The sequence below is a fragment of the Chroicocephalus ridibundus genome, chromosome 2 (assembly GCF_963924245.1).
Source record: "Chroicocephalus ridibundus chromosome 2, bChrRid1.1, whole genome shotgun sequence".
NCBI lineage: Eukaryota > Metazoa > Chordata > Aves > Charadriiformes > Laridae > Chroicocephalus > Chroicocephalus ridibundus.
The window spans coordinates 151,922,632-151,948,264 of NC_086285.1; the positions used below are offsets into that span (position 1 = coordinate 151,922,632).

General features: G+C 35.5%; 1 protein-coding gene across 4 annotated transcripts in view; it reads right to left on the reverse strand.

Moving 5' to 3' along the window:
• CSMD3 (CUB and Sushi multiple domains 3) overlaps nucleotides 1–25,633 on the reverse strand; it is a 680,626-nt gene that overhangs the window by 504,023 nt on the left and 150,970 nt on the right. For all 4 annotated transcript variants that reach the window (XM_063327428.1, XM_063327427.1, XM_063327426.1 and 1 more), the window contains exon 4: nucleotides 20,524–20,718. In XM_063327428.1, coding sequence (XP_063183498.1) covers nucleotides 20,524–20,718 — 195 coding nt within the window. The remainder of the gene's footprint in view (nucleotides 1–20,523; nucleotides 20,719–25,633) is intronic.

Sequence of the window (25,633 nt, forward strand, 5' to 3'; positions counted from 1 at the left end):
TGCTCGGCTCCTCAGTACAAGAGATACGGACATACTGGACATACCAGACAGGAAGTCAGTGAGAGAGATAGAATTCCCAATTCCTTTTTTTTGTTTGTTTGGTTTTTTCCATCCGACTCCTGTAGCCAGAACAGAGGCCTATGACACGTATAAATAAATGTGCATTAATCAGGATGTAATTAATATTTACTTGCCTTGAACCCTAATATAAGTGCACTGAAACAGTGTAACCAATGTAACAGCATAACCAGTAGTACATAAGCTTCTTTGTGATGCCACAGAGAGACACAATACACAAGCATTTTTGAGAATTATGTGAGCAATGTGATCACTAAAGGGGCAAAGATGTTTGTAGCTGCACATTGGAGGCATCCAAGTAATAAAGTTGAAAGATAAGCACAACTAACTACAAAGCAATGTCCTGACCATTGCATGAGAATGACTGTCAAGGATATGTTTTCAAGACCAACAGTTTTGTATAAATAATGTTAAGTAACAATATGTAAGAACTAACTGTTTGCACAAAGTGTGCTGTTAATACGTGGATTTAGTAAAATTCAGTTTTAAAGTTTAAAACTGATTTGATTTGTCAGTATTCTAAATACTCCATGACAACAGACTCTACCTCCCTGATATATACATATGGACATATTTATATATTCAGTTGCAATACTTCTCATCTTTGTTGGGTCATACTGCGTATGAAGATGATGGGGTGATATGTGTAATGACGGATAGGTTTTGCAATTCCCTCTGGACCAATGGCATCACACAGAAAAGCAAGATTTTAATCAGCAAAGGTATTTAGAAGTATATGAGGAAAAAAAAGCCCAGGTCAGCATGATAAATTTCATATCAGAAGAATTTAAAAAAACTCATTCTAAAATGAATCGGGTTTTAATATCAATGTTGACACAATGCAAATTCCAGTTGTGTGTCTGGGCATCTTCAGTGCACGAACAGCAAAGAAAATCAACAAGAAAAAAAACAATGGCTGAGAAAAGTCATATAATTCATTGGCTCCCAGAATATTTGCATGAAGTGACAATTCTCAATGCACAAAATGTAATAATACAGTAATAAAATGCATAACATGCTATTTTCATTATGATGTCAGTGTAACAGTTAGAATCAAAGAAAAACACATTCCTTACATTACAACACAGACTACCTGAAAGTTAAATAATTCAACAACAGCATAAATTATTGTCATATAAATTAAACATTATACTGAGGAGAACATAGCGCATATGATTACTAGAGTAGCAAAATGCAAGAGAAGCCCAGGACTGCATTGTTGAAACTCGATGCTGAATTGATTGTACAAACCCTAAGAATTTCAGCTTGGCTTCTTCCAATTCCAGAAGCTTTTGAATGTATAGCCTAAGTAATCACATTTTTCAGTAAAGACACATTTTGAAAAACAGTGCTAAGGTTTTCATGAAAACAGGCAGCTGGATAGAGATAAGTTACTGCTCCCACTGCAGGAAATACTAGAGTCTGAATACAGTCAAACTATTGGGCACTGAAAATCCACAGAAGGGAAAGCACCGGAGAGCCAAGATTTGTAAGTTCTACTGCTCGATATTTCTATTACTTTTCTGTGCTACAGCCAACCACCACCACAGAAAATAAGGACTTTTACCTTGGTTGTTGTTTGTTTGTTTTTGAAGGACTAGAGCTGTGGTTGAAGAGAACTTTTCTTACTTTGTATTTTAAATGTTGAAAAAAACTTTTTTCTCATATTCTAAACCTAAGCTGTTTCTACAAGTAGTTATGTTTCTCTCAGGGAACTTCTGTTGTTTAGCCTGGAGAAAAGGAAGCTCTAGGGAGACCTTATTGGTCTCTGCAACTACTAGAAAGAAGGTTGTAGAGAGGTGGGTGTTGATCTCTTTTCCCAAGTAGTAAGTGATAGGACAAGAAGAAATGGCCTCAAGTTGCACCAGGGGAAATTTAGATTGGATATTAGGAAAAATTTCTTCACTGAAAGAGTTATCAAGCATTGGAACAGGATGCCCGGGGAAGTGGTTGAGTCTCCATCCTTGGAGGTATTTAAAAGATGTGTACGTGTAGTGCTGAGGGACATTGTATAGAGGTAACGTAGCAGTGCTAGGTTAATGCTTGGACTTGATCTTAAAGGTCTCTTCCAACCAAAATGATTCTATGATTCTATGACTGCTATTTCAGAAGTATGTTCTGCTTTATTCCTACCCCATTGTCTGATTCAGGAATTTCGTATACGTCTGCAGAAATGACTACAAATGAAGATTAAAAGCTTATGCTTTTAAAACATTAGAACTTGTGACAAATCAAAAGTGCAATTATCAGCCTGTGGCATACCACTTCAAAAATACAAGTGAACTCAATTACCTCAAAAATAATATCACAAGCTCATGGATATATATAGAAAGTCACTCCATTATAGCTTTTACATAAAAATATATATTTATGTATTTTATAAATAAACATTACCTATATTTATATAATAATAACATACTTCATACTTTTGCTGTATCGTTATGACTATTATTTGAAGGACAAATATGAAAAATATATAAAATTATTGTTAGACTTTTCACGGAATCACGGAGTCACAGAATCTTCAGAGTTGGAAGGGACCTCTAGAGATCATCTAGTCCAACTCCCCTGCTAGAGCAGGATTGCCTAAAGCACATCCCTCAGGGCTGCATCCAGGTGGGTCTTGAAAATCTCCAGAGAAGGGGACTCCACAACCTCCCTGGGCAGCCTGTTCCAGTGCTCTTGTCACCCTCACCGTAAAGAAGTTTTTCCGTGTATTTGAACGGAACTTCCTATGTTCTAACTTGTGCCCATTGCCCCTCGTCCTGTCACTGGGAACCACTGAAAAGAGCCTGGCTCCGTCCTCCTTAAACCCACCCTTTAGGTACTTGTAAACATTAATAAGGTCTCCCCTCAACCTTCTCTTTTCCAGGCTAAAGAGTCCCAGCTCTTTCAGCCTTTCCTCATAAGGGAGGTGCTCCAGTCCCATAATCATCTTGGTTGCCCTTCGCTGGACTCACTCCAGTAGTTCCCTGTCCCTCTTGGACTGGGGAGCCCAAAACTGGACACAGTACTCCAGTTGTGGCCTCACCAGTGCAGAGTAGAGGGGGAGAATGACCTCCCTCGACCTACTGGCCACAGTCTTCCCTATGCAGCCCAGGATGCCATTGGCCTTCTTGGCGACAAGGGCACACTGCTGGCTCATGGATAATTTGCTGTCTACTAGGACCCCCAGGTCCTTCTCCTCAGAGCTGCTTCCCAGCATGTCCGCCCCTAACCTATACTGGTGTTTGGCATTCTTCCTTCCCAGGTGCAGGACCTTGCACTTGCTTTTGTTGAACCTCATTAGGTTCTTTGCCCAGCTCTCCAGCCTGTCCAGGTCACGCTGGATGGCAGCACGGCCCTCCGGAGTGTCAGCCACCCCTCCCAGCTTGGTATCATCAGCGAACTTGCTGAGGATACACTCTGTCCCCTCATCTAGGTTATTAATGAATATATTGAACAAAATTGGACCAAGCAAATTCTAGCAAATATATTTTTTTCATTAAAAATGCAGCAGATTTATGAAGTTTATCTTGCTGGATTTTTTTAATTTTTTTTAATGAACGTACTGTGTTGTAATCAAGCCTTATGAGCCTCTCTGATGCAATTAGACTATTTGACATTCAGTCTTGTCTTCTGTGGCCTTAAATCGTAGAATCATAGAATGGTTTGGGCTGGAAGGGACCTTAAAGATCATCTAGTTCCAACCCCCCTGCCATGGGAAGGGGCACCTTCCACTAGACCAAGTTGCTCAAAGCCCCATCCAGCCTGGCCTTGAACACGTCCAGGGATGAGGCATCCACAATTTGTCTGGGCAGCCTGTTCCAGTGTCTCACCACTCTCACAATAAAGAATTTCTTCCTAATATCTAATCTAAATCTACCCTCTTGCAGTTTAAAACTGTTGCCCCTCATCCTATCACAACACTCCCTGATAAAGGGACCCTCTCCCCCTTTTTTGTAGGCCACCTTTAAGTGAAAGACTGCTATAAGTTCTCCCTGGAGCCTTCTCTTCTCCAGGCTGAACAGCACCAACTGTCTTAGCCTGTCCTCATAGGAGAGGCGCTCCAGCCCTCCGATCATCTTTGTGGCCCTGCTCTGGACCCGTTCCAACAGGTCCATGTCCTTCTTGGGGGCTCCAGAGCTGGACACAGTACCCCAGGTGGGGTCTCACCAGAGCAGAGTAGAGGGGCAGAATCACCTCCCTGAGCCTGCTGTCCACGCTTCCTTTGATGCAGGCCAGGACGTGGTTGGCTTTCTGGGCTGCCAGTGCACAGTGCTGGCTCATTTTAAATGAGTGTTAGATGTTAAATCTAGTCCAGACAACTGATCAACATGTAGGCTTCTATATTGAAGATGGCTGAAGGAATCCCTCACATCCTGCCTATTCCAAATCCAGCTGAATACCACTCCAACTTGTAGGTTCACTTAAGTGCATCTTACAGGAAGCTTTTGAACTCTTTGGTCATTAAACAGCCTTCCTAACATCTAAAAGTTTTGAGAACTATCATAAAATGAACTAAAAATGTTAAGTTGTGGTTATGTAAATTAATCACGTAATATGAAAATGAATTATCATGAGAAGAGGCACATTTGAGAAATGCAAAAAGCCATGCAGAAAAAAAGCAGCCTTTTTAAACTCCATGATGCTTCTATTACTGAGATAACACATCTTAGTTTCCATTAAAAAGATGGATTAAACAATGTATTTACTCCTATCCTGTTGAATGAATCTTTTATAAAAATTGTTTTCTCAGCTAAACAATGTTTTTTTTGCAAGTATGATTTCTCTGCAGTTGCCAACATCTCAGTTGCATACAAATACTTCAAAGCCCAGCAGAAATGTTTAATGCAAACATTTCAGTCCAAGAAAAAACCCGACACTCTGAGTGTTAGTACTCTTTAAGAACTATGGAAATTCAGAGATGGACTAAACGAGTTAGTAAACTGATGTAAATCACATGCCATGAAAGTGAACTTGCTTTTTTTTTTTTTTAAAAGCCACTAGAAAAAGTAAGCATGACAGAAAAATAGCAGTCTTGATCACTTCTCCCCCTTTGTTTTTTTTACAAACCCTCAGTCTTTGGTTTTCACACAGCTTAATTCTGCTTTCAGTCATTCCCATTGTTTTTAATAGGGGTATTACGGTGCCATGAAGAATAGCGCACACACTACTTTTTTGCACATTTTGATACTTATAAGCCTTTTACTTATCTTTACATATTTTATACATTTGGGTCCATTCTCTCACTTTGCAAGAATTCATTTGCAAATTCTGGATCTGCCAAGGCTAGTGAGCACGGTGGTAACGATGACTTTGAAATAACTACTTTCACATCTACCCACTGAGAAGTTAATTTGCCACAAACTGTCAAATTTTAAAAAATCTTTTCTTGAAATGGGTCTAAACTTTGTATCTCATGTTGATCTTAATTCCTAACCTGACTCAGCATTTACAAATACAGTTCTACATGTACTGAATAGGGCTGAATCAATACTGAAATGTTTAATAAATATCTAGATCACCTCTCCAGAATTAACTTACATCTCAGAACCACGAAGCTGAACTTTTTGGAAAGTCATTGGCTTACTAAAAACAGGCAAACAACCCTACAGAACAAAGAAGATGACAATATGTTTTAAAGAATAAAAATGAGAAATGAATCATCAGTGGGTTTTGATTTTTAGTTCATAGAACAGTGGCTCTACTTCTTAAGACAATAACTGAGAAAAGTAAGTCTATGTCCTAAAAAGGGGTAGATGCCTCCATTAGGAAATTTAAAAAGGGTTGCAAATTATAACCCTCCCCCCACTAATCTCACATAGTTCTGCAGGTAAAAAAAAAAAAAAGCAGAAAAACCCCACCAAATAATGGAGATTGTACAGCCTTCCTAAGCAATCTATTCGCTACTTAATTGTTCACATTATTTGAGGTGTGTCACACTTGTAGCTTAAATCTTCTTAGCTCACAAATAATGTGTCTAACTTGTAAACGAATAGCCATATCCCCCCTAATATAAAACTACCTAAAATTAGGACAGGAGCACAAGGACAGAACAGTTGGTGCACAGAATTTCAGAGCTTATTATGAAAAGCAATATATTCCATTTAATGAGGGGATTAAATCCTCCCATTTATTGCACCATTTGAAATGAAGTGCTTATGCATAATACAAACTAGCTAAAAAAGAGGCGGAGGGGGGGAGAAACTGGAGCAAGACAGGACTTCTTGTAGGCTTTAATAGGGTTGTTGTTTCCATGGGAACCCTGCTAGTGTGCTGGGTAGAATTCTGTAGGGAACTGGTGATCAAATAATGCAAGACTTCCTAATTGTCAAGCAACAACTTGGTTTATGTTTTTAAGTACAACTCTTCACTTAATACCACAGTTAAATTGCCGGAGAAGTACACAGGATACATTTCACAAAGAAAAGAAAAACAATGTAACATGCAACTACCCTACACAGAAGGACAAAGTAATGTTTTAAGTTGACTTACACCAATTCTGCTGTTGCCCAAAGTTTAAATATATGAATAACTATATATAAAAATAATTAATTGAATAATATAGATAGAAAGTAATCCAAATTTTAAGAAGCAATATAGTACACAATATTCAAAATGACGCTGTAAAAAACCAAATCTACTTGAGCTGAATTGAAGACAGCCATCTAATGCATTTGGTGTCAAGACAATCTACACAAACAACAGAGCATTTCTTTTTGTACAGAAGCTCAGTGAGAATGCTCATTTTCATGCATTTATCTGCATATTTAGTAGAAGGAATAATCTGCATATACACATGCATGTACAAAATGTTAGACTTGCTTCATGTATGGAAAACACCCCATCATACACAGGGAACCTAGAATTGTTGTCAGTGGAGTCAAGTCCTGAAACATCTCTTCAGGCACTTGCAAATAGTTCCCTCATGCCTGTACTTTAAGACAGGACTGTCCTGTGTTCCTTGCTTTCTTTGGAGCAGCCTGTACTTCAGTCCTATACTTAGACGGACTTTAATCCTTATTAGCCAGCTCTGCAGGACAGTCTTTATGCACTTTTTATTTCCAGATTCTACAAAAGGCTTCAGTTTGCACAGTTCTCCTTTGCTTGTCAAATATTTGTTCACATTAAATACTGTCAATTGTTTTCTGAATTTTTAATCTATAGTGTTATAAAAGAAATTGCAGCAAGAATTGCAGCCTCTGGCGGGGCTGTTATGAGACCTTGAAACTTATGTGTTGACTGTTTACCTACCTGCTAGAAGTGTCTGTGACTTAATCAGTTCATTTATCTTCATTTGCTATTTTGGTTTGCTTTAGATTTTCATATGAAGCTGAAATGGTAGTTTAACAACATGAAATCTTTGGAGGTAGCTATGACAAATGTTATACTTAGACATGAACAGCTTGTCTTCAGAACTCCCTAAATAAATAGATACGGGGGGGGGGGGGAGAACAATTCAAAAGAAAAATATATTTTTGTTCTAGAATTCCATTTTCTTTCCTCAATTTGCAAATTATATAACAAGCATCATTAACTTAAGGAAGTTTGTTTGTTTGTTTGTTTGTTTGTTAGTTTTTAATGCTTATATTTTTACTTTCACTTTTTACATTTTTTTTCTGTAAATGTGTATAATATTGATCCACTAACTTAAAGCTCTTATCTAACAGCGGTATCTGAACACTTTCCAGAAATAAATTTGTTCTGTTAACATCCCAGGAGTTGCTGACAAGTTTCAAGCTATTGTTCATAATGTATCTAAATATTGATGGCAAAGCTCTTTACCAGCAACTTCTTAATGTGGTCCATAGATCTTTCAGACTGTTGTGCAAATGATGGTACAACAATTGGGAAGAAAGATTGATTTTAGAGTGAAATACTGGGGATGACAGAAAAGGGTGCTTTTAGTGTAATTATTTGTGCATATTTAGAAAATCTCTCATTTGGACTTTCTGTGTGCTAGCCTAGCCAGGAAACGGCTGAAATGCAGCAGACTCTACCAAGCCTGCCAACTCCTGAGCTGACAATGTGCAGATTATACATTAATTTATTCTGGGACTAGAGGGCTGCAGAATCACTAATGTCTGTAAACCATCTCCATAGTGCTGGCACAAAGCAGATAATACGCAGTGTTGGAATTTATGTCTGAGAGAAAATTATTTGGCTAATAGCAAGATCATTATAGCATCCTTGTTCAAAATGGCAGATAGTCTTGCAGATAGAATTGTAGACCTGAGACACAAACAAATTTAATCCAAAGATAACTGAAATTAGGATGGCGGTAAGTCTATTCGCAATAGCACAAACCAAACAGAATTAGTGTGTAATGTCATGCGTAGCACTTCAGGATACATGACCCTTTTTTTCTGGCTTTTCTATGCACCATGAACCTTAGGCAAAGCAATATATATCTAAGACACTAGGTGGTGAGCGGAAGGTAGTATTCATAATGGAGAAACAAGCCACGTAAACACCATGTGTGATCACAGACTGACGAAGGTACTGCAAAACCAGATTAAGCTGTAGTTTTTCCAGTAAACAGAGCTTGGAAAAACTGTAAAATAATTTAAGTCACTGACCAAAATCAGAAACATATCTAACAATTAGCTTGTGTTTTCGAAGAAATACTGTTTGTAAAGCAACATTAGCTTACGATACTTAAAGCAATGTTTTTGCATTTCTTGTGATACCTCCAGGGTTATGAGAGGCAGAAAATTTGATGGAACAAATGCCTGAAAATTACAGTTCTGAAAGACAGATTTATGTGCAGATGCATATCATCCTGGATTTACATGCACTTTCCCAGAGTCATGTTAGGAGTTCTGTAAAGAGTAGGATGGGAAAAAGGGACTATGGATCCAACATACAAAATTAATTCAGATCTATACTAAAAGGGAAGATACTTGTCTTCCTAGGTAAAGTGTTCCCTTTCCAAAATTACTCTTATAAAATATTTTCTTTCTTATAGTATAGTATCTCTATTGCAGCATCATCCTTTGAATCCTTAGTCTTGTCTGCTTCCCCTGTTATGTTCTTTTTTTGTCTGTTACCATCACCGTTAAGTTAATTGGAAGAATTCTCATTTATCAGTGCATTATATTATTTTTCAACATCCAAGTTGCCTATCTTGGGCATATAGGCATATAGCCTTTGCATTTTTATGAATATTGCCACCAGTTACCTGAATTTAAAATGTGCATCTTTTCTTTTGATCCAGCACTATTAAATTGTTTCATCCACATCACTCTAATCCCTGTCCTTATTCTTGAATATGGTTTCTGTTAGGGTGCCAAACAAACAACCATATAGCTTCCTTGGCTCTTTATTTCATCCACAACAAATTTTAATTCAAAACAACCCACGTGCTCAATAGAAGTTGACTTCCTCACCACCCACCTGCCTGGTACCTAGAGCTGACTTTGACATCAGATATCATGTTAGACATATGGTGCCACTGTTTTTAACAATTACAGAACACTGAAAGAAACAATAAAACATAACCTGCTAAGCACCATAGTCATTAGATAGCCTGACTCCTACTGAAAACTCCAGACCTCCAAAAACAGGGTCACATGCTCAACAGATGATCCAAAATATGGAAATTATATTAAAAAGCCATGGATATATTTTTACAATGCATTACATAGTACTAATCTAATGAGTTCAAACAATTATTTTTTTTTCTGTTCTAGGAAAATGAGAAACAGAAATTCATTCAGTATTCAAGGTTTTTAATATCACCTTCCTTAAAAAGAAAAAAAAGCATGAAAATGTAGAAAATGTTTGGTTAAAATACATTCCAGCTACAGTTCTTAGACTCTGAGATATTTGAAATCTCTTTCCTTAGTTTCGTTTTAGCTCTTTAATACTGTAAAAATAGATATTAAAATACGGTCTGTCCAAGGAAACTACTTGGTTAAAATTTGCAGGAATCTAAACTCATACCCTTACACACTACATTGATGAACTGTAATATAGTAGTATCATTTCAAATACAAGTGACTAGGGATGTAGAGGAAATTCCTTTGTACTGAAGAACAGAAATAACTTGCCTGCAAAAGTCTTAGGCATCTGTATTTATGTGGCTTTTTGAACGGATGGGCTGACTATAAAAAGGACATCGAAAGCTATCCTAAACCTTCCAAAGCCTAGAAAAGCTCAGTCTTAGCTGCAGTTTCTGTAGTGTTACATAAAACGAATGAGTTAAATTGTCATCCTGAAATATCTGAAATTCAACCCAAGAACCATGAAGTGTGCTCTAGCCTCTTTGATAACTACAATTCTTTAAATAACAGTGGGAAATGATTACATGTATGTGAAAAGGAACATCTGGTTGATCAAGGCTTTTTGGTTTAATAGAAAAACTTACCACTATTGGGACTGAAATAAAGAAAAATATTGTAAAAATCACCAGGGTGGTTGTGTTTTTTTCCCTTTTTTTGCTGATGAGCAAAGTGTAATATTGTATGCAAACAGCTACATCAGTAAGGGAATTTGGGAGGGGACTTCTTTTGGGGTTTAATTTAGGAGAACTATCCTTAACACAGAGAAGGAAATGCCTTTTAATTGATACCTACAGAAGTAAAAAGAACAGAATGATAGTAATGAGGTAGTGTCACAAATATTTCACAAAAATATGTAATCTATAATATCTTTCATCTGATGATCATAAGGCCATTTGCGAGTGAAATGAAACATATCTTAGTGTAAAAAAAATAAAGTGTAAAAAAATTATGTCAACTATACGTGACTGAAATATTCATCCACTCTTCCAGGTAGAAACAGGATGAAACAGGATCAAAAGGGGAGGATCTTGCTGTATTAATATATGGTTGACAGAAGGAAGAATAAATGAAAGGGACCATGAACAAGTCTACCATGTGTTGAATTTATATTTTGAGTAGCTTTCTATTAAAAAAAAAAACAAAACCAAAAACCACACACACAAAAAAAAAAAAAACAAAAACAACCAAAACAAAACAAGACTGTAATAAAGGAAATGTTACGCTGGTAATAACAGGAAAAATATTACCTAAAAGAGCCATCAAACTATGCCTGAGTGTGAGGCATGCAGTTCTGATTTTAATTTAAGGCAACAATTTGCAGACTCAGAAAGCAAGTCATAAATTTGCAAGGGAGGGATCAGAGTCCTTTTTAAGAGGTCTTTTTAAATAGTAGGTATTTTTCTAAGTACGCACATTTAGCTGTTATATATACTTGTTTTTCTTACACAATTCAAGCTTACTTGAAGAGTTGCAGTGACCAGAAAAAGTGGATAATTGAGCAACCATCCATATAGAGATACCAGAATAACTAGAGCAAGCATGGCTGCTTGGAACAGCTAGAAAGAGCAAATGGTTGGCAGGCCACTTTGCTGACTTAGCTGCATCTTAAATGAGGCTATGCAATTAAACAAGGAAGATGACAGCACCCTGGAATTAATAATCCTGTACTATGAGTGATGCATAACTGCATGTTACATGAAAATAACTAACTATCCTAGCAGTTGCATCATCAGGGGATGAGAAAAGAGAAGAACTGTAATTATTGCACTTTGAGCATCTGGAGCAGCCAGTTATGGATTATTCTGCTGTTCATTTTTTTTTCTCCCTTCATTGAAGCAGTGCTCTTAATCCATTTGCTGTACCATTTATGAGTGATAAACCTTAGCTCAGTGAGTACCAGACATCTTAATTTGATTTTCCCAGGTTCCGGGGATCCTAGCATTTGTTAATAATTATAAATTTTTACCTCAGTCTTTGATTTTCCTAGTAATGATAGAAACGGAACACTTTATAAAATCCTTGGTGTATGATGTCCACATCCTGTCCTTTGAACTTTCATCCCCAATTAGAAGAAAATTCCCAAAATAGTTTGTTTATGAAGTTATGATCATTATGCTTATTCATAAATCTCTGCTTTTTCTAATCCTGTTCAGATGAACAAATACATAAAAAGTAATTTTCATTATGCTTTCAGTTTGACACGAAGTAAGCAGTGCCTCAGCATTTTTACGTGATGCTCAAAGCTGCAGGACGACTGAATCTCCAAATATTTCTTTTTCAGTATTTGTACTAAATGAAATAGGAGTAAACGAAGAGTTAAACTACAACATTATTCCTATAAATGTGTTCACTTTGTTTTTTACTTCATATAGTTAGAAAATTTGAATCTGGCACTCTATTTTTGGCCAGCCTGGAGATTTATAGATTGCAGTAAATTAGCACAATATTATTCTGGGACTTTAGCCAGATTTGTCTAGAGCTCCTGGAGACTTTGTATTTGTGCCTTACCACAAGTGCTTTATTCCATGGGCAATACAAAAAGATGAAAGCCTTGCCCACCTACCTGGGATTCAACAATTAATCCATTCTGACAAAAAAACCCAAAACCAAAACTAACGAAGAACACATTCTTCATTAAAAATGTTATTTAAAACCCAGAACATTATTTTAAAAGTAGAACAACAATTGAAATAACCCTCATAGACTAATTAGGTAAATAACCGGACACACCAGCAGCTCAAAGTGCAGCATAGAGCATGCTCTAACTATGAGCTGTGAACACAAAATTTCTTATCCACTCTTTGCTAATTGGGATCCAACACTTCAAAAGAAAGCATGGATAAATTGAAAACAATCTAGAGGAAATGAACAAACATTACTAGTGGTGTCAAAAGCATGACTTGTGAAGAAAGAGCGCATTAGGACTATTGTACCTGAAGAAGAGAAGACCAAAATTAAACAAGTAAAAGGAAGTTTCAAAGCAGAAGAAAATTTTTTTCTAATGTGCACAGGTACAAAGCTATATACAGGAAAAAAGATAACATGCTTAAATTTTAGCAAGAAAAAAATAATGTGGAATAAAAGATAAAACCCCTTTCTATTAATATTAAAAATAAAATGTGGGAAAACACTGCTTTTGGAAAATGTGAAGGTTTTTGAAGGACTATCTGGACAAATACCTACTGGGAGTAAATCTTGCTGTGAAACATAGGTATGCATTCTTTAAGATCTTCTGAAATCTTTGCTGTATATGTCCTGCCATATTGCCTTTTAAACATATATCAGGAAGGATAAAGTCCCATGAGAACTACAGTCTATGAATTAGAGACTGCCTTGATCTGTTTGAAGAACACTTCACACATTTCCTCACCCTTATCCAGTGGTGTGTAACAGACTCTCAATTTGAGTTCTCTGTTCTATTGTTCTCTGATCCTGATCCACAAATTCTCAACCGGGCGATTCTGCACCCCCAACAGCAGATCCATACATCCAAGCTGCTCCTTCACACAGAGACCACCACCACAGCATCTTCTCTGCCTGTCTCTCCTGAGGAGTTTGTATCCATCCTTTACTACACTCCAGCCATGTGAGCTGTCCCCCTTATGTCTCAGTTACTCCAATAGCGTCACTGTTCTGTGACTGCACAGGGAGCTGCCCTTCCTCATGCGTGTGCCCCAGCTTGACTCGAGGTACATGTCCAGATGTCCCTTCACCCCACTTTATCATTTGTGAAGTCTCCCATATTTCCATCACTCTGCACCCCTTGCTTTTGACCTCTGTCCACTGCTACCTTATTTAAATGTGTGTCAAAATGTCTGTTTCACGTGGCTCCTACTTTAAAGTTATTTTCTTTTCAAATTGATTACTTTGTATGAAGTATTGGTCTCTTTTCCTCATGCTTTACTCAAGAAGATAAAACTGGGAACTAGCAGGGCTCAAAACCAAAGACTATTAATTTTTTTATTTATACGTTAAAGAATTTTTAAAAGTTATAAGACATACATAAAAAAATTTAAAATATACATATTTACAATTATATGGGAAAATACGTATAGAAAATCTACAAAGTATATAATTTTGGGACATAAGATCAGAAATTCATGATGAAAGACAAGATGGAACCACGACATGGAAAGAATTAATGTATAGCTGCCCAGCAGGAAGTTTCTTTCTGTGAAGTGTAGAACACCAGCCAGTGTTAAGAGTATTGGGATTAGGAAGCTTAAACTGATGAAGCAATTAGTGATCCTGAATTCTCCCAGGTTTTTTTCTCCAAGTTTTTCACCCCCTCCCACAGAGTCTTAGAAGAATCCAGAATCAACTTTATGATGTAGAGCAGCAAAGAGAACCTCTGCCCATAAACTGCTCTGTTCTGGTGAAATAACGTCAGCTTCCCTCACTGAGTGAAATGCAGAAGAAATTTTACATGCTAAATTTGTACAGATCTACTATGAAAGGTTTAATCCTGAACAAAACTCAGGCGGCCATCATACAAGACGAATGAATTAAGAAAGCAGATCTCTTTATCCATATGTTCGTTACAGTCAATTCTGTGAGAGATTAAGTGTGCTTAATTGGCTTTCTTGGCCACCTTAAATACAATGGAATCATAGCAAAACTCTGCTACAGCTTCTGTTACATTTAAATGCCCTTCCAGCATCAACACAATTTGTAGCAGATTGTTTTTAACCTCTTAATTTGCAGAGCTGAATAAAAAGATGACTAAATTTTGTGAAATTCTAAATTTATATTTGTAACACAACTGAACAATCTTCAGACTCTTTCATCAATGGATAATTTAAAATATTATCTCTTTAAGAACAGGCTACAGATCCAAAATCTGTCTCACGAGACAGAGACAATGCTGTTTTAATATTTAAATAAACCAGCAACACTCCTGCCAATGATGAGAACAAGGAGATTAATTAATGCTGAAGAGCAAAATTCATGTTCCATAGGCAAATCAATAATCATTCTTTAGGTTAAAAAAGATTCAGTTTTAACACTAAAACATCGTGCTAGAATTTTAGCAATGAAATCTTTTCCCTGCAAAAAAACCTACTGGCTATCAGTTGTTCTCATGGAGTAATATTTGAAGGGCTTTCAAGACTTCTCAGAGAAATAATTTGTTATGACTTCTGCTTTCCAGATGTAATTACATCTGAGTTATAAATCAGAGTTTGCAAAGTGTTACTTAAATACTGAATACTATTTTCACAATTCCCATTTATACCCAGGTAAATTCCAATTTTAGGCAGAAACTGAGAGATACACAAAGTTTTATCAAGCTGTAATTTCAATAATCTGAGGAAAATATACTAGTCTATTTAAAAGCCCATAGCAACAAAAGCTTTTTGGATTAAGCAGTTTAGTAAAATTGTATTAATGAACCTGGGATTTACGAGTAATTACTTTCAAAGTATTTCAAATTATTTTACAAACGTTATTTATGCTAATTTATCACTAGAAAGGATTTATCCAGGAATGCCACACAGAAAAGCAAAAGGACTTAAAAAAGCACAAGCTCAGCTTGAATTCAGATTGGCCAGAGATGTCAAAAACTGCAAGAAAGGGTTTTTCAGGTATGTAAACAACAAACAGAAACAGAAGAAAAATATTGCCTTGCTGTTAAACAGGAGAGGTAAGTTAGTCACCAACAATGTTGAAAAGGGTGAAGTTCTCAACACTTTCGTCACCTCTGTCTTTACCAGCACTGTTGTGCCCCAGGCCCTGGGAACAACAATCCAGGTTGATGCAAACACAGACCCATCATCAGTGAAATTGGTATGTGAACTATTACAAGAGCTTGACTCCTACAAATTGATGGGCCCTGGTGCTATCAACCTGAGGGTGTTAAGAGAGCTGTCTGATGCCGTTCTCCATAATCTGTGAGAAGTCATGGAGATCGAAGGACGTCCCAAAAGACTGGAAGAAGGTTAATGTCACCCCCATCTACAAGAAGAGCTTAAAAGAGAATCCAGGAAATTGTAGGCCGATCAGTCTTGCTTCAGTCCCTGGGAAAGTTACAGAACAAATCCTCCTGGGGGCCATTCACAAGTCAAATGAAGGATGTGACTGGAAGAAGCCAGCACAGATTCACCAAAGGCAAATTGTGCTTGACAAACCCGGTCGCCTTCTATGACAAAGTAACCTGCTTGGTTGATGTGGGACAAGTGATGGACATTGGCTACCTGGATTTCTCCAAGGCTTTTGACACAGTTCCCCACAGCCTCCTCCTAGAGAAGCTGATCTGCTACAGTCTAGACAAGCAGTCTGTGTGGTGGGAGAGGCAGAGTCGGCTTATTTACTGCTTATATTACTAGGTTCTATTTGCCACACTATCACAAAATTATTGTGATAATTAGTTGGTTGTTGGGTTTTTTCAAAATTCTGTACCATTATAGGCCATACATAGACAGATACACCCCTTCAAGAAAGTGTACTTGGGGGTCTATGAGACTCTTAGGTATTCTTTTATTTCATTTGAAGATGCTCTGTTTTTTATCTGACATAAAACTTACCTCATGTAGTTGAAATATGTATAGTCATGTATCTATGTAGTCACAGAATTGTACCAGTGACTCGCAATCAACAAATTTTCCTCTCCAGTGGGTTCTGCACACAGGAAATAGCAACATACTTAAATACTGAGCTGAATATTCTAATATTAAATGTGACACCTGGTAGATCACTTTTTAAAAATATAAGCTTATAAAAGTCTTGGTCCAGTTTATTTGGAATAAATCCACTGAAGAAGAAATCAAATATACAGAAATGCATTTTTTCCATGTAAAAAAGTACCTAGAGTCAGTGGTTTATGCACTTGTCTGACCAAAATGTATGTCAGTTCAAACAAGTGGAAAAACAAAGTGTCTTATTAAAAATATGAACAGAAGTGTTATAGTGACAAATATTTTGTAGCTATATGTACAGGCAATAGTGAAAATATTTTAATAGAACTTCTAGGAATACAAAGAAAACTATATTCTGTTTTTGAAATTTATTTATTCTAAAAGAAAATGGTTTTAGCATGAAGATTCTTACAACATCCATTTTACCCTGGAACAGGAAAAATTTTAAAAATGTAAAAGTCAGAATACTTCATTGATTATGAAAGTGTCTAATTATTAGAACCTTTATAGAATGACAATACTATATATAAATGTAACCTTATTTATTAGCCTCAGTAAATTATTCCTGGCTTGCTGCATTATGGAGAAAATGCAAGCTGCAACATTATCTCAGGAATAGGTGATATGATAAAGCTGCTGTCATTTTCCACTGTTGAAAACAACCTTATCAAAATTAATTTGTCAGGGAAGAAGACTTCATTTAAAACTAGTCATGGGTAGTGCACAATATAATTGACCACAACACAATACATCCAATTTAGTTTTCTTTTAATTAAGGTATTTTTGCACTTCTAGTAAATCTAATAAAAATTACAGTATTTTAATGAATATCAGAACTTGCAAATGACAGGTGAAAAACTTTGTGTATTCGAGCTACGTTCACTGAGAAACAGGATATGAAATAAAGCTATTGTTAGATACGCGCACTGATTTTGCAATACAGTCCTATGGACACTAGTAAAGAAAAAGGAAGCCATTTGAGCTTCATGAATAAGATCTGGCCCCCAAAAATATCAGTGTTATGCACCAAATGTAAACCATAAGCATGCAATAGGGTTTCATGTATGGATGGTTGTGGCAATACAAAGCACTATGGATTCCAATTAAATTCCCCTCATTGAGATATCAATCCATAAGTATTACATTGCTTAAACAGGAGCATAACTTCCTCCTGATCTTTTCATTCAAAATTAAGGCAATATAAAAGGAATGATCTAAAAAAAAATTACTCCCCAAATTTACTTGTTCTGAATTACAAGTGGCAGATGACAATGACAGTTATACACAGATGATCTAAAGACATCTATGAGCTTAACTCCACTGGCATCTAAGCATGCTCTAAGTTCTGAGCTTTGTTGAATTTATTTTCTATAGGTAAAACCAAACAAATTAATATTGGATAAAGTATCCTTTTTTTGCTATTCTTGTTGGGGTTTTTTTCTAATAAATCAGACAATGGCATTTCCTAGGTCATGGCATTGAAATACTCTGTATTTCCCCAATCCTACTAATTATATTAAAATGAACAACTGGTATATGCATATCTGGAAGAGACACGGCCATCTACCAAAAACTACTAGTCAAGTTGTTTAGCGTTGAGAAAAATCAATTCTTACACATATACTCTGAACATTACACATCACTTCATTTGTTTGTCTCAAGATTCCCTATTTAGATGTAATGACCATTGGTAGGGAGCAATAAGACTTATATCAGAGGAACTTTTTAAAGATGAGTCTTTAATCAAGAAGAGTCTCCATGGCAAACAGAGAGAAAGAGATAAGAAGCTCATTAGTGGGTAATCACCTTTAGCAACCTTCTGCAGAATTCTGAGTTGGATAATTGCATTAGACAAAATTAGGACAAGTTCATTAGAATGGAACCACAAAGGTCTCTGTATTAAATGTAAAGTTAGGTGTTTCTGATATCAAACATAGACTCATAGAAGGAGCTATTGAAAATAATTAGTTAATTTTTTTATCGAGCATAGACCAAAAGTATCATTACAGTAATTTGGTGCATTAAGTCTTTAAGCCATTATGCCTGATGTTAAAACTTAAATCAAGAATCTGTCACATTCTTAGGTTATGCTTCAGTAATTGATAACCACCACTATTAAAATGTGTAGGTTGTTGTTTTTTTTATTTTTAATTTGTCAAGCTTTTACCCATTAGATTCTTCACTGCTACTTCTTAGAGCACTGTCTTCTCCAAAAAATGTTTCCTTTCTGCAGTAAATCAGTAAATGAGTTTCTGCAGTAAATCAAGTCACCTCTTCATCCTCTTTCAGATACACTGAAAAGTTTGAGTTTCCTCAGTCTCTAGACAAAATTACAATTTTGAAACCTAGTGGAACTTGTTTCCTGTTTTTCTGAATCCTTTCCAATTTGTCAACTCTTTTTTGCCCTAGAGAGTGACAATATTCAGATAATGACCTGTCTAATCATGAATAAAAATAAATATGTTTTCCATATTCTTGTGTGATAGTCTTCTGCTTACGCACTGGAGTTATGTTTAACCACAGGATTACTTTGGGATTTTATAATTCCAATTCAAATTTACACTGTGTATTTTCACATCCCCTTGGAATAAAAACAAAATGTATGCAATGTTCTGATGAAAAACATTGAATCAAAAGTACAGTGTAACAGTGTGACTGTGATGACTGGCTGGCAAGTGGAAGCATCAGTTTTAAGTCTCTCATCTTCCTTATTTAAGAGTACAATTTTTTATGCCAATTCAGTTTAAAATTGGCAGATCAAGAATTTGAACAATGGTCTACAGTGAAGTACATTAGCCTTCTACTTTGTTCCAAATGTAAGTTTTGTGTAAGTTAACATATTCTCATCAAAACTTTTTTATAATCATCTCCGCAAAAAAAAATTTGGATTTATGCCTTGATTTGGTATCTTCTTTGTAAAAAAATGTTCTAACATTTTTCTGGAAGTAGCAAGGGAAGATTTAGGAGTTATAAATAATTTTACTAGAAAATATTATTAGTAGTAATAACTTTGTATTTTCTTCAAGACCATGGATAAACATATTAAATAGCTCTATGCCAAAAAAAGGAAACAATAGAATGGTGTTTCCAATGATACACATTTCCAATATATAACCACTTTTTTTGTGGTACTGGTCAACCAGGCTTTAACCCAACTGAATTTTTATTTTTTTTTAATCAGAAATGTATCAGAATGCTAACTTCAGTTGGAATGTTTGTATAGCCCCTTCAAGTTTTAATGTTTTATAGCCTGTGCAAGACTGCATCATTTTTTTCAGACAAATATAAATGTTACATTCTGTAAAGTTAACCTGTGAATCCAGAAAGGATCTTGAGCTTGCCTGACATAACAGTGTTTCATCAAAATACTATATTATATTTGGTTGTGTGTAGTAGTGATAATTTCTCCATTTTATCAGGTTAGCTCTTTTCATTACCCTGCAAACATTATTTCTCTCTAATAGCCTCAGAAAATAAGATTTGCCCATAAAATAGGATTCCCCACTACTGCTATATTTCTAATGTGAGCAAGAGAAAAGGATTTGACCTACAATATTTGTTAGAAAACAAGGGATATCACATATATAGAAGTATTAAGATACCAAATCTAACTGGGAATGAGGGGGAGTCCCTCTAATTCAATTGTTTTGGTAGTTTCAAATTTCTATTTGCTCAACATCCATGTTAATACTTAACAAGAAGTCAATGCTTAGGAACTATTAATGGATCCTAAATTTACATTCCCATAGTTGTAAATATGTTGAACACAGACATTTATAGTATACTTATTACTAGGTTTCTAGTTGTTCTTTCTTTATATATATATTAAAATATATGAGAAATATGATTTTAATAGGATATTGACTTAAAAATTAGTAGATGCATATGCTGAGATACATCATATATGTAAGCAAGAGATCAAAATATTCAAAAAGGCTTGTATTTCTTTAATCGCAGTCTAAAAGTTAATAATTGAAACAGAGATTTAAAGTTGTTCATACTGATAATGTAAATCTTTGAGAACATTACCGTAGCATTTCTCTTACCTCTACAGATAGGAACGGGGAAGTCCCATGATGCAGTATTCATGGAGTTAGCTATGCAAGTAAGCTGAGGGTGGCCATCCAAAATATATCCAGTTACACAGCTGTATCGGATTTTGTCACCAACATCAAATCTTGTACCATACAAGATACCCTTTGGTGGAACTCCTGGATTGCCACAGGAACTACTCTGTAATTCTGGAGAAGACATATTTATTATTACTTGTAATGTTTTTATAAATCAATACTTCATTTTGCTGAAGAATACAGAACACATAAATTATGGCAACTTTGGGTAGATAGTGTGTTTTCATGGATATTGTACAACTCTGAACACTGAAAAGCCATTACTGACTTAGTCTATTATGTATCTACTTATGTACCCACATACCCAAAGGCAGAATATTACAGAAAAATGAGCATGAAGTTTTCCTTAAGTTCCAGCTGTAGATATATTCATATATTTTTCTTAATTGATAGCAAAGAACTCATTACATAGGAGGAAGAAACAAAGGAACTTGATGTATTGCTGACTCAAGTTATACAAATGCAAAACAATAAACAAAACTGTAATACAGACATAAAAGAAGATCAGATTTGAATCAATCAAAATTTGGAAGAATAAATAAAAGTACTCAAGACAGAACACTAGGAGGAGGTTTTAACAAACATAAGCCTGAGCTTATGGACAGGAAGGTGTTGAATGATTTAGTAGATTTTAGACAATGAGACAAAAGTGATGAAATACTGTGGGTAACTGATTTCTGAGCAAAGGATTGGTTAATTTAAACAGATGGAATACCACAGATCTGGGTGACTTCTACTCTTAATGTAGAACTTAAAACCATTGTGAACCCAAAATGGGTCACAGCTCTGCTGTTAGTTTGATCTCTGAGGACATTATTTAGAGTTCAGTTTTACTAGCTGGTACTCACACCCCAACTGTGTACCCTTTTGACTGATGTTTCAGCATCATAAATGTGAATATGTTAACTATGCAGATTCGTTGCTGATGTTGTCGCGGCTATTTCTTTCTTTCTCTTATATAATAAACTCTGTGGAACTGGATTTGACTTTCATTGCCTTGCACAAGGACACAGTGCCTAAGTAAGAAGATAGCCTGTTTCATCTTGGTCACTTCAAAGCTCACCTAAATGGTTGATATTCTTACTACTCCAACAAAACTCTTCTGCTCAAATCTGTGTCCTCAAATCTGCTTGCAAGCTTTACAAAGAAGGCAACGCTGTAGTTGACCCCTGCATATTTGTTCAAAGGGATTTCTCTTAAATCCTTAAAGGTTTTCAAGGACACCCCAGTTATTATGTATCATCATAGCATGTCAAAATAGAGGTAAGAATACCATCCTGTGGATTTTGGTTGTCTTATCAATCATATTATATTAACTTGAAAACTCTGCTGGTACACAGTGGTTTTATTTTCAGCTTCTCCAAGCAGATGAAATCTTTTAGAGGCCTGTATTTCTTAGTGCTTTATAAAAAGGTCACAAAAAGATTCTCTGTCCTTTGAAAAGAAGAATATAAAGATTAGTGATGCCTTTAACAGTCACTGCCTAAAATTGCTTCCTTTCTTCTTACTGCTGTGTCATCAAGAATTGCCTACAGAAGGCAATATATTCATATGAAAGTATATTATATTTTAAAGCACTAATTAAAAATCACCCTCCTTCTAAAACTCATTTTCCAGTTGCAATACTATATGACTTGTCTAAAAAGAATACTTGGCATTTTCCATTAACTTTTTAATATTATGAAAGTGGCTAGTGAGTATGTTACTACTTCTAACCCATCAGGTCATTTTGTTTCTGATTCTAGATAATAAAGTAGAAAATAAATTGTACAATTTAGAATATATTGGTTTCTTCTGTGAATATTTTCATTTTGGACTTATTCAAGTGCATTATTTTGAGGGGGTGTGTGTAATTCACCAAGTAACTGTATTAGTCTTCTTTGATAGGTAGTACCTATTTTCAAATTGACTGTGACAGTGCACTACTAACTCCCTGCCATTTAAAGCTGCGGATCGTTACCTTGAGACTGTCACCTGTCAGGGAACACAGGAACTGCCAAACTAGATTGTAATTCCTGTTCAGCTCTGCACAGATTCTTGACTTCGGTGACATTCTGATATTCAGTAATGATATGAAGCATGGAGAAGGATTTTGTAATTTGGCAGAACTTCTCCTTGTTCATGTACTCTGAAAATAAGCATAATTTAATTTTTTACAGACTCCTACTTTTTTACATTTTTATTGTGTACATTTTTAAGGCAAGCTGTCACAATTGTTTCAGTGTCTCTCCAAGTAAGAATTTTCTTTGTCCTAGATTTAATTGTCAGTTATCTCTGAAATCATGTGCATTGTTTGCTTGCACAAAACCAAAATGTTTTTTTAAAAATCAAGATTCCACCTGTAAGTGAGGTATGTGTGAACTTACTTGTCCTTTATTTTTTTTAACATGATAATAAAAGACCAAGATCAAAATACCCTTCGATGCTTTTCAGTAAGTTTCTGTTTCATTAATTCCTATTAATGTCAATGGAAATCCTGTTCAAAGACTGTGGGTAGAATATGCCTCAGAGACTTCTGCTTAGCAGGAATGGACACACTCCTTTAAAGAGTTTAATTAGCAGAAATTCAGCCACTTCTAAATACTAATTAATAAGCTATTCAAATTAAATCACATTAAATATAATTTCTTTGTGACAATAGTTTCAAAAACAAGGCTGGCAGAAGTAGAGATTCTCAGCATTCACTCAAGGAGAAACAAGTCATAAACAGATATGGAAACTTCAAATTTACTTCCTTTTTATTCAGATTTTAAGTCAGGATTTTTTTCTTTTATGTTATTTATAAAATCAAAAGTAGCACCTGTCGTCCCTAAATTTAAGCATGAAATTTATAATTTAATGTCCAAATATCCAGAACAAGTATTTGTCATATCATTGGATTGCACTGAGCTCAGTGGGAACCATTTGTATTTTCTCTGCTACAGATTAATGTTCTTCATACACTAAATCTGATATTAGAAATTTAGGGACATAAGGAATTTTGTCTATTTTTAAAGGGTTGATCCATATCTTTATCACAGTTTTTGTTCACAGCTATTACAAATCATTATGATCCCATTTTTCCTGACTTAAAGTGAGGATACTTTACACTCCCAATATCAAATGTATATCTTTATGAGCACTAACTCATTGAAAAACCTATGAAATATCCCAATAGAGGCTAATATTTGTTTCATTTATTATTTTTGATTGGATATTCCTGGTATCCCCACACTGTCAGTTTGGATATCTCCCTGTATCACTGCATGGCGCTAGTCCTAGACTGTGTGTTCACTGGTGTCTACTATTCCAAACACTAATTTCTCTGCCAGACAAACTTGAGTATCGTTCAGGGAATATGCCATTCTAGGGACTACTCCAGCTGTCTTTTGGGACAGGACTTGATGTAACTGGAAATACTAGAACATAGCTGTAGACAGATATCCCTTGGAAAAACAATGAATGTGTAGTTTGTCTTATTGACAAGTGAGAATGCTTTGGTATTGAAGACTCAGGACTGATGTCAGAAGTGCTGCATGTATGGATATGAGTGTTATACAGTCCAAGGGTCCCAAATATTAGGAAAAATGATAAATTTGTAACAATATGAAGTAGCCTGAAATTCAGTTGTCAAAAATTCACCTATATCAAATCTCGTAATGGTTTGTTTTAGTTGCACATAGTTTTTTCAAAGGTTTTATAAACTAAAGAAGTCACTTAGATGCATAGTCTCTAACTCATAATATTTGCTTTCTTTCTTTTCTCTCCTCATTCACATTGCTCTCTATATATGAGTAAAAATGGTCTGGATTTATATCCGAAAGGGAGTAGAATAATCAACTGATGAGTAAAGAAATACCATTGTATTCCTACATGCATATTAAGATGTACGTGTACATACCTTTCCCACTTGAATTTACAGGGTGAGGGAAACCACAAGAAAAATTTGGAGTAGGCAATATCAGTTCAGTGAAGGAAAAAATGAAAAACTTAGTATCTAAGTGGCAGTTTAACTCCACAAATACGTATTGCTCAGGGAGCAAAGAGACACTATAAATTAATGCTTTGAAAGATCTACCATAAGCAATACAGATTTATTAAAACAGAGATTAAATTAAAAAAAAAATCCCCTCCCCCAAAATCCAGGTCTCTCCTCTGTAGTAATTCAACAATAAAAGTGATTCCAACATTCCTTGATTCCAACAGATCTTCCACCTCAAGATACAAGTGCAGAATGAAGAGTCACTGTTCTGAAATTCACGTTTGTTTACAGCAGTAATAGAAATAACAGATTGTCTAACAACCAAAACTTTTCTGAAGTTACTCCTTTGCGTTCTGGATTTTATGTGGGTCAATCAGAAGATACTGTGATATTCTGGTATCTATCTATAAATAGGTAGGCAAGAGGAAGCGTGAGAAATATATTTTTTTTCCCTAAAGGAAAACAAGGTAAAACATGATTTTTTCTTCTCATGTTCTTAATTGCTCTTTCTTGATAGACAAATATCTTAGTAACGTCACTGAGGATCTCTACTGTTCAGTAAAGATAATACAGCCAATTACATTGCATAGTTTCTTTACCTGTTTCTTAATGAATGATGTAATTTTGCTTTTTTCTTCCCTTTGAAATTATTTTCATGCCAAAAAATGGCAGAGGAACTTGATTATCTGAAGTAAAGCCACTGATTAGTATAAGGGTATCTTTTAAAACTGTATCCTGAAGGAACTTTAAATGTAGATTTTTATACTGAATTTGATTTTGGTTCTAAGTACATTGAAACAATCACTGCATTTGTCTTCTTTGCAAGTAGCACAACAAAATTAAAATCATATGTTATTTGTATAGGAACAAACCTGTTTCAGCATTAAGTAACTTAGAACTGCATTAATATAATTATTCTAGAAGGAAGAGAACAACACCAACAAGAAGAACAGCAAAAGACCCTCCAGGATATGTGAAGGAAACAAGTGGTAATTGTAGCACTGCAGTAACATTGATACAGTGAGCATGAAAAATGTAATACAGGAAATGGTCCAGGGTTTGCAA